The sequence below is a fragment of the Lepisosteus oculatus genome, chromosome 16 (assembly GCF_040954835.1).
Source record: "Lepisosteus oculatus isolate fLepOcu1 chromosome 16, fLepOcu1.hap2, whole genome shotgun sequence".
NCBI lineage: Eukaryota > Metazoa > Chordata > Actinopteri > Semionotiformes > Lepisosteidae > Lepisosteus > Lepisosteus oculatus.
Window position 1 is genome coordinate 20,201,602 of NC_090711.1, and position 10,852 is coordinate 20,212,453.

At 44.6% G+C, this 10,852-nt stretch overlaps 1 protein-coding gene across 1 annotated transcript; it reads right to left on the minus strand.

Moving 5' to 3' along the window:
* Positions 1-1,350: 1,350 nt before the first annotated feature.
* LOC102694900 (zinc finger protein 892-like) lies at positions 1,351-10,282 on the minus strand. The gene is made up of 2 exons (XM_069179604.1): positions 9,840-10,282; positions 1,351-3,592 (listed from the first exon to the last, which is right to left on the minus strand). Exons 1-2 carry the CDS (start codon positions 10,249-10,251, stop codon positions 2,223-2,225), a joined length of 1,782 nt encoding a protein of 593 aa, XP_069035705.1. The 5' UTR covers positions 10,252-10,282; the 3' UTR covers positions 1,351-2,222.
* Positions 10,283-10,852: the final 570 nt, after the last annotated feature.

Here is a 10,852-nt window from a genome sequence, read left to right on the forward strand (position 1 = left end):
CTTGGTTCACTCCTGTTTTGTTGCCATCCTTTTGTCTGGAGTCTGCATGCTCTTACCCATACTCCCATGGGATTGTATCAGGTGCTGGTGCTCCCTCCCTCCTCCTCCTCAACTGTGTGTAAGCTGTTTAATTGGCATCTCAACATTTCCTGCCTGCCCAGTAAAGTACCAGCATTGATTTTCCAGTGTTGAGATGGTTTCCAGGTTGATGCAGCCTTTAACAGCAAGAAGTGTCTCCCTGATAGAAGGTGGATGAATTAGTACTGCTTCATTTTTATATTTATTATGCCCTACTCCATTGTGCTGGTTATTGTGATGTGCCTCCATGTCCAAATTTGGAAGACGTTGTTAGGCATGTACCTGAGGGTATATTAATTTCCTCTGAGGTATTTTAAACCTTTTGTTTTTTACAGTCCCACAGTGGCACCATAACACAAATTTAGGAAGGTTTTTGTTCTGCTGTTGTCATGGGTTTTTGCTGGGGGGGTTATAAACAGTTATTGACATCATCGCTGACATTACTTGTGTTAAATGCTTAAATGCTGTCATTGAGACATCATTCATAATGAATTTTCTCAGGAGAACAGCAGATTGTTATTTTATACTTGTCTCATGTCGGCGAATCCCGTTACCAGCTAGACAGAAGTCTTCTGCAGCCTCCTGGGAAAAACAGCAACAAGAAGAACACTGATTGCGCTCAGTAATCTTACCAGGATGCTGGAAACTGTGGAAACGACACAGCGCCTGAGCAGAGTGGGGGAAAAAAAGGATGCAATGGTTGAGTTAATGAGCAAAGAGGCAGAAATGGTCTTTATACACACTTGTGGCTACACACTCACTGCTAGGCCAGATTTTCCCAGAAGCCAATTAACCTACAAGTATGCCTTTGGACTGTGGGAGGAAACCCATGAGAATAGGATGGGAACATGCAACCTCCACCCAGACAGCACCCCAGGTCCAGAATTGAACCCAGGGCCCCAGAGCTAAGAGGCAGCAGTGCTATCCAATGCACCACTTCATTCCTTCCTGTTAAAAGGCAAGGTCACCTACTGTGCTCTGGGCTTTCATGTAGGCTGACCAGAGGAATGTTTTGACAGCAGGACCTTCATGTTGTAGAGTCTGCATTCTGTTTTAATGTTGAAATATACAGTTACAAGCATACCTGTTTACCCATATGTTAAAACAGTATAATTTATTGTATTTAACCCCCCTATGCGTGGTGAGTCGAAATACTAGGAAAAACATTTTTTTTTAACTTAGATATTCCATGTTGGATTAATTGTGAAAACGTGAAAGCATGTGAATGTATGTTGCCATACTCAGTTTTTTGGAATTTAATTTTGGGTTTGACTCGTGTCTTGGAAATGGCCCTGGTCTGCCTAGCCACTGGCTGTTGAAGTAGACCTGTCTTCTTTCAAGACACAGTGGGTGAGCCTGTAGTCATATCAGCAGGCGCTTCTTTACACAGAGGGAGGTGGGAGTGGGGAGCAAGCTGCCCAACCATGTTGCTGAAGCCAAGACCCTGGATCTTCTCAAGAAACTAGATCTAAATACCAAACTGGCTCCCCCCATTTCTATAATCTTAATGCGGTCTAATAGTTATTTTCTATGACATTTAGTTTGTTGCGGCACACAGTGAAAGTTACCATTTGCTTTGCTTTGAACTGTGAGATGTGCTGCACTGTACTGTGCTACCTGTGGTGAAGCTTGAGAAAAGTGAAGCACATTAAACATTTTGTTTTTTAGTGTTCTTTTTAGACTTTTAAAAAACTCTGTCCCTGTACTCGAGCTAGCTTCTTAATAAAAGCTTGTTCAATAAAACAACTAAAGGTGTCCAAGTCTGTAGGAGGAACACTGGGGAGCAGGTCTGCAGTTGAAAGACTCAAAAACTGGTGACCAACACAGGGATACTACTGATTACCATTTAAAAAACTGATTTGAAAGAAATAGTAAAAACTGTTTCAAATAACACCCATGGTATTGATCTCAAAGGAAGGTTGTAGAATCAGGAAACATCTTATTGAAATTACAATTATTTTGTCATAAAAAGGGTGAAGTCTTCCACATATAGGTCAAAGAACTCAGTCGGGAGGAGGAAACCTTTGGCTTAGCTTTTACATTTCTACAACAAGGCTCATAAAACTGTCAATGAATACAAGGTTGCAACAGATATTCAGAAAAGTAACTAATCTCAAATGCATCATTGCTTTAAAATCCTCTGCTCATCCTCTGTGGATGAGCTGATGCCTTTTTAACTGTGTTAAATCAATAAAGCCCCTCCCACACTCACTGCAGCCGAATGGTTTCTCTCCTGTGTGAGTGCGCTGGTGGTTTTTTAAGGTGTCTACCTGACCAAAACTTTTTCCACACTGACTGCAGATGAACGGTCTCTCTCCCGTGTGATGCCTTTTAAATTGGGTTAAATCCATGAAGCTCTTCCCACACTCACTGCAGCTGAATGGTCTGTCTCCTGTGTGAGTGAACTGATGCCTTTTTAATCGTGTTAAATCAATAAAGCTCTTCCCACACTGGCTACAGATGAAAGGCGTCTCTCCACTGTGAATCAGCTGATGCCTTTTTAATTTTCTTAACTCAATAAAGCTCTTTTCACACTGATTGCAGCTGAATGGTCTGTCTCCTGTGTGTATGCGTTGGTGAGTTTTTAAGTGGCTTGAATTACTAAAGCTTTTCCCACACTGACTGCAGCTGAACGGCGTTTCCCCTGTGTGAGTGCGCTGGTGCTTCTCTAAGGTGCATGACGAACTAAAGCTCTTCCCACACTCACTGCAGCTGAACGGTCTCTCTCCTGTGTGAGTGCGCTGGTGGATTTTTAAGTTGCCTGATGTACTACAACTCTTCCCACACTGACTGCAGCTGAACGGTCTCTCCCCTGTGTCAATGCGCTGGTGGATTTTTAAGTTGCCTAACTGGCTAAAACTCTTCCCACACTGACTGAAGCTGAATGGTTTCTCTCCTGTAGGGATCCTCTGGTGGCTATCTGAAGTGTTTAATGGACAGAAATGCTGTTGCTGTCTGTGCTCTGGTGATAGTTTCTCCATTTCATCTGTGGAAGGCCTGGGCTGACTCTTCCTGACCCTCTGCAGCTTCTCTCTTTGCAAGTCCCCCCTGTACTGACCCCTCTCTGCGTGCTGTAACTCAGTAATGTCCTCTTCGCCATCAACATCACATCTCTGTTCTTTAGTATAAATCAACTGGGGACGCATGTCCTGCTCTGCAAGGTTTAAAACATCCATTTCCTCTTTTTTGAGCTCTTGTGCAAACACAGATTTCTGTTCATTAAAATGTTGCTTTGCAACATTCTTCATGTCCAGATTAAAACATTTCTCTGCAAAGTCATCAGATACTGAGAGCCCAGGTGTCTCGCTCTCAGGCTCGGTCTTCATCCTGGGCACAGAGTCTAGATCCTCAACACTCTGTCCGCTCTCTGTGTGCTGCGCACTGAATGTCTCTTTCCCTTCTGCACCAGTGAGCTCTGTCTCCTGCATCAGACTGTAGACCCTCTCCTCCTCACTGGGCTGCTGTCCAAGAGGAACCCTCTCCCCAGCATCAGGGAGAGCACTGATCTCTGACCCTGAAAACATAGGACAAAAGAATGAGACCTTTGAGTCAGGGTCAAAACCAAATATAAAGTACCTGCATATTAAAACAAGATAACATTGAACAAATGTTAACAATTGCCTACCTTCAGATATTATAAGTATGTTTGCTGTTATATTCCAAGATTAAGGTAAAATGATAGTGAATGAACACAATAAGGTTTCTATTGTTGAGTCAATGCTACAACACTGCATCCAATTATTCAAACTCCATGCAAAATAAAAAAAACAGTGAATCCAATACTCGACAAATTTCAAATCTGTGGTTAAATCATAAATCCTAGTTTACACATCATCAAATTGGCAAACTGAATTCTGAACAAGTACACATCCTGGAGAACTACCACCCAGTTTTAGACAGCCTGCAATCACAGCACCATGGTAAGTGCAGTTTCACACACTGTAAACACATGGAGAGGAGGGTCTAACAGTAATCGAGAAATCAGCTGCAACAAATTTAAAACTTCAGATTTAAAAAAAAGGAAACTTTATTTGCATAAGAATTATTCCTAAGGAAGACAGAAAACAATGAAGATACCACACACCACAAAATCACCCGCCTAATCTCAAACCACAGGGAAGTGATAGCCCAAAATATCAGTACAATGCACTAGAAACAAATGTAAGCATCAATATAAACGCATCAAACAAATGATGACATGAAATAAATAGGAGGCTTGCAAATCTGAAATTTCAAAATGTCAAACATATAGCCTGCAGGGTGCAAATAAGTTTTTGTTTGGACCACATTCCCCCAGAATGCCTTGGAGAATGTTCCAGTGACCTAGTCACCAGATCAGTTGGCAGAAGACACCTGATGACTTTACAACCAGGCCACTGAAGTGAGTGGATCCTTATGAAATTGGACAATTGTGTAGGATTTCAACTGGAGACAACAGCTACTGAAAGAAAGGATGTCTTCATGAGCTACTGTCGTGAGCTGTCCAGTTTGTTCAGCCTGTGTAATCTCTCTTGAGACACAACATACATTTTCTCCTGGTATGCAAAAACATAGCACAGATTCTCTCTGAATACAGGCTGGCCAGGGGAGAGACACTGGAGGCTGTAGGAGTGTAGATTACAGGATCGCTGGGTAAGAGAGACACTGGGGCTGTAGGAGTGTGGATTACAGGCTGGCTGGGTAAGAGAGACTGTCACGCCCGACATCCCTCCCTAGAGGGCGCTCCACTGCTCCCATTATTGGTCGTGTGATTAAGCTCTCCAGGTGTACCCTTTTAGTGTTATTATTTAAAGACTAGCTCCTCCAGTCCTCGGGGCTCATCATTAGGGTAAGATGTCGCGAGGCCCGCCTAGCACCAGGAAACCCTACGTCCGTCTCCTGAGGGCATAGGCCTCATCCCCGACACCTCCCGCTTCCTGAGCCCGGGGTCTGGAGGATCTCGCCCCATCACCCCTGGACCTCCATGTTTTGTCTGTCCGTGTGCTCCCCCCTCCCTAGGATTTTAACTTTGTCGCATCCCAGGATGGATTTCTAGTTGATGGACTCTCGGACTGTGCTTTGACCTGCCCTTGGACCCGTTTGGATTTGGATGCCGTTTTGTCTTCCCCGTACACTGTCTCGGACTGTCACTATTATTTTGTGCACTATTAAACCCCTCTGTGTTCCCTTTTACCGCGCCTCCTGTTTTCTTTAGCTCTTACCGCATCGCATAGGGTTTTCTACAAGATCCGACACGGATTCCAGTCCGTGTTCATGACAGAGACACCGGGGGCTGTAGGAGTGTAGATTACAGGCTGGATGCGTAAGAGAGACACTTCAAGATTCAAGATTTCTTTATTTGCCATATACAATGAGTGTATTGGAATGCTTACTCGTCCAGCTGTACGCAGTAACATTAGAGAAAAAAAACAATTAGGCACAAATGACAGACATGCACAATAAATTTACACAATAGACGTTATAATCCAACCAAGACAGGACATAATGCAAACAGTCCAGTACCTTAAAGTCTTTAAAGTGCAGGTGCTAATATGTGCAGGTGCTAATCTGAGCTGTGTATGATGCGGACTGCTTGGGGAAAGAAACTGTTTTTCAACAATCTATTGGTCAGTGTTCTGATACTGCGATGCCACCTACCAGAACCCCAGGGGTGAAAACAGGTTACAGATTACAGATAGGGTTGTAGGCTGTCGTATAAATGGCTGACCCTGCACTCTGACCCCAAGCTTCTCTCTCCCTGTATGTGTATCTCATGGAGAGCAAGCTGGGGTATGAGAAAATACACATTCCTGATAAAAGAAATTGTGTATGGGGAATAAAGTGATTGTATCTTATATGGGTCAGTTTTCACAGAAGCCAATTAACCTATCAGAATGTCTTTTTGGCTGTGGGAGGAAACTAACAGGAATACAGGGAGAGGATGCAAACAGATTACGACACAGATTTAAATGAGTATACCGACGCGGTCACCAGCTATATTAAATACTGCACCGACGTTTGTGTACCAGAAATGAAAATTAGGTCATTTCCCAATCAGAAACCGTGGTTCAACCACGACATACGCAATAAAATAAAAGATAGATTAACCGGGTTCAAATCGGGGGACGAAGAGCTGTACAAGAAATCACGGTATGCATTAGAAGAAGCCATAAAACGCGCCAAACGGAGCTACAGAGTGCGGCTTGAAACGCAGTGCGCTGACACCCGGAGGCTGTGGCAGGGATTACAGTCAATCACAGGCTACAAGGGCTGCAGCCAAGAGATTGACACGAACAACGCATCCCTGCCTGACGAGCTGAACCACTTCTATGCCCGCTTTGATGCTCTGAACACGTGCAATGCTGAGAAGACCCCAAGTGTGCAGGGCGAGTTTGTTCTGAAACTCTCAGAGCAGAACGTGCAGAAGACTCTGAGCAGGGTGAAAATCCGTAAGGCTGCAGGGCCTGATGGGATACCACCTCGCGTCCTGAGGACATGTGCAGCCCAGCTGACCACTACAGTGTTTACAGACATCTTTAACTCCTCCCTGTCACGGTCCATGGTCCCCACCTGCTTTAAAAAAACCACTATTGTTCCAACCCCCAAAAAGACAAAAGTGGCATGCCTGAATGATTACCGCCCAGTAGCATTAACATCTGTGGTGATGAAATGCCTGGAGAAGCTGGTGTTGTCACACATCAACTCCTCCATCACAGAGTCCCTGGACCCCCTGCAGTTCGCCTACCAGAGCAACAGATCAGTGGATGATGCTGTCTCCCTGGCTCTGCATACAGCCTTGGAACACCTGGACACTAAGAACTCGTATGTGAGAATGCTGTTTGTGGACTACAGTTCAGCATTCAATTCCATCATACCCAGTCAACTGGTGACAAAGCTCAGGGGATTAGGTCTGTGCAACTCTGTCTGCAACTGGCTGCTGGACTTTCTTATCGAGAGACCACAGGTGGTGCGGATAGGCAATAAAACATCAACACCACTCACCCTGAGCACTGGAACCCCACAAGGCTGCTGTCTGAGTCCAAGGTTGTACTCCCTATTTACTCACGACTGCACAGCAAGACACAGCAACAACCGCATCATTAAGTTTGCCGATGACACCACTATAATAGGACTGATCAGTGATGATGACGAGTCCACTTACAGGGATGAAGTTGTACAGCTGCTTAGGTGGTGTCATAGCAATAACCTGGACTTGAACATAAAGAAAATGAAAGAGCTAATAGTGGACTTTCGGAGACACAGGCCACACACTCACAGCCCACTCAGTATTGATGGAACGGAAGTGGAAACAGTCACCAGCTTTAGGTTTTTGGGAATTCACATCTCTAAAGATCTAACCTGGACTGTGAACACTGACTCTATCATGAAGAAGGCTCAGCAGCGCCTTTATTTCTTGAGGTGCCTCAAGCGATGGGGGATGCCAATACATGTGTTGGTGAACTTCTACCGCTGCACTATCGAGAGCGTCCTCACCAACGGGATCACCGTGTGGTATGGCAACACCTCTTCGCGAGAAAGAAAGGCACTGCAGAGAATGGTCAATATGGCCCAGAAGATCATCGGCTGCGGTCTCACTGAGATTAAACAGCTCTATGAGGACCGCTGCCGTGGTAGAATTCTGGCCATCAGAGAGGACAGTCACCACCCCGGGCATGAGCTCTTCACCCCACTGCCCTCAGGCAAGAGATATAAGAGCATACGGACACTTACCACTAGATTCTTCAATAGCATCTATCCACAAGCAGTGAGACTGGCGAACACATTTAGCCATCCCCCTCGGACCACACCTACACCATCACCATCTACCTCATTGTAATTTATTTATTGTACGTCTCTAGTCATTGTTTACACGTCTGTATTGTTTACATTCAAACTGTCTGCATGTTTACTTGCACATTGTCTATTGTTTGTTTGTACATTGTCTTGATGCACTGTTTGCACTTTGTTTTGTTTTTTTTACACTTGTTTTACAATCGAGAGACTTTCTGTAAGTAAGAATTCCATTGTACCAGCACCGGTTACATATGGCAATAAAGTTCAAGTTCAAGTTCAGATTACAGACATGTAATATCACTCCATGCAGACAGCTTCAAAATCGGCAGCCATATGCGCCAGAACGCTCCCCACACATCAGCTATCAGTGGGGAGGAGAGCAGAGTGATGAAGCCAATTCATAGATGGATTATAAGGAGGCCATGATTGGTAAAGGTCGGGAGAAATCTGGCCAGGACGCCGGGGTTACACCCCTACTCTTTTCGAGAAACACCCTGGGATTTTTAATGACCACAGAAAGTCAGGACCTCGGTTTTACGTCTCATCCGAAGGACGGCGCCTGTTTACATCACAGAGTCCCCGCCACTATACCGGAGCATTATGACCCACATGGAGAGCAGGGTGAGCGCCCCCTGCTGGCTCCACTGACACCTCTTCCAGCAGCAACCTTAGTTTTTCCCAGGAGGTCTCCCATCCAGGTACTGACCAGGCTCACACCTGCTGAGTTTCAGTGGGCTGCCAGCTGTAAGTTGAGTGGCAGAGTGGTATGGCTGCTGGCTAAGGTAAGAGAGACAAAATCACTCATCCTGTACATTTGTAATTACGACACTTCACTGGTGTGCCATTCTGAACATGGCATGTTAAACTATATAGAAAATCTAGATCAGGACAGCCTAACTGCAATTCATAGTGATTTGTCATTGTCTTACTTTCTGAATGAAAAAAATGTATTTTTTCAGTGATTATGACACTTTGGTATGACAAATAATATGCTTCAATGCCAGAATAAATAATCGGGGAAAAAAGCCCACAGTGGACATTCATAGTTGAGATTATAGGAATGTTAGATATCTGGTGGGGAGCTGTGTCAGCACGTGTTGGTTACAAAGGAATAAGTAAAGGTTTATTCCCTGCTGAAAAGAGAAGAAAGAAAACATGTGTCAGCACGTGTAGGCTACAAAGGAACAAGTAACAGGTTTATTCCATGCTGAAAAGAGAAGAAAGAAAACACAACGTTTCAGCTGTGGAGCCATCTCTGGGTGTGAGAAAGACAGGGCAGATGGGCCTTAGCAATAGAGCAGAAATCGCTGTCTTTTTTTCCCCAATGCGTTCTCTCATGCCATGTTCAGAGGGTCGTACTTTAAAAATGGTACAGCAAATGTTCTTCTGCCTCAGGAGTTTGACAATCTGTAACATTGTCTCTCACACCTTGGTGTCAGAATTGTGAAATGATTTTATAATCAGGGGGGAGGGCCCATAGTAATAAGCAGAAAGGGCAATCACCTTTTCCCAGGGCAAGTTTTATGTTATTGTCAGTTTTTTAAATTGGTGTTCGAGTTTCTGAAATATATTCCATACATAAATACAATTTAAACAGTCACTATTTATTTGGATATTCCTTTTCACCGAGGACATCTACAGTATTCCACCCGGATCAGTACTGACCGAGGAGCGCCATCTACAAGCGAAAGGCGACATAACGCCACAGCAGCGGCATTGAAGGTGGAACAAAAAACGCGAATAAGAAGCCAACTTCAGCCTCATCTAAACTGGAGCATCATTTACGAGAGTCTGACACCCCTGATATGAGTCTATTTAAGTGTGAACGTGTTTTCAGTTCCCTAACCAGACAACTACAGCTCAGTTTGCAGAAAAGAACTCAGCTGCTACATCACACAGATCTTTGCCACTACACTCAAGACAGTGAGGAAGATAAAGACACCTTTTAAACACACATAAATAGACTTCATACCCGTCACTGGACTGACCTGGCAGCTCCGGGTCTGTGTCCATTTCTGCCTCTATTCCTGCAGTGACTTCACAGGGAAGCGTGTCCCCAACACGATCTGTCTGTCCCCGATCTCCTCCTGCCCCCAGCTCCTTCTCCCACAGCTGCAATCTGCACTTCAGGCTCTCGGTTTCCTTCTTCATCTGCGCAATCTCACCCCCGACACTGTCCTCCACACACTGCGTGATTCTCAGCACGGCCCATCGCACCAGAACCCGGCCGACGCTTCGGAGTTTGTCTTGAAACTCGTCCTCGAAGTCAGACATCCTGTTTCTGAAAACCTCTGACACTTCATGGACGATCGACCTGAGTAAAACCTCCATGAAAGAGTGAAGTTTGGTTTCCAGAATTAACACACAACTCGCCATTTTTCTACGGAATCGATTTGCCATGAGGGGGAGAACTGCTGCGGCCGCGACTCTGAGTTTGTTTTCGCACACAGCAAGAAAACAGGAACTGATCACTCGTCCCACAAAGACGAGTTCCGGGTCAAGCTGCGCTTCCATAGCAACTGTTGCTATGAAACAGAAAAGGGGCTTCTGCGCTGTGGACTGTTATTGCCAAATCGCCGCCGACTTTGCTCAGTTAAATGTATCAAAGACAGTTGTAAAAGGGTTTCAGAAATAAAAGAATATATAGTAATTTTGAATGACTGACTTATTTTTTAAACATTTTTGTTGCAACAGTGATACCGTATATACAGTACAATACACACGATAGTACGTATAACATCAGGGCACGTAACCTAGTTGCATCTTACAAAAAAGGAGGTAAATAAGGCACGCACAGCTTCCATATTCTTACATTTAGAAATAGTTGGGTGATGGCTCCTTTGATGAGGACATTGAGACTCCTGAAGCAGTACGTTGCCTAATGAAATCACGTGGGCGAATCAGTCTGGGTTTGCTAGTTATAGAAGGCTCGGCCTGTATATTTTTATTCATTGTGCTTTTTATGTGCATCTTTTCATATTTGGAGGTCTTTAGCTTGTGG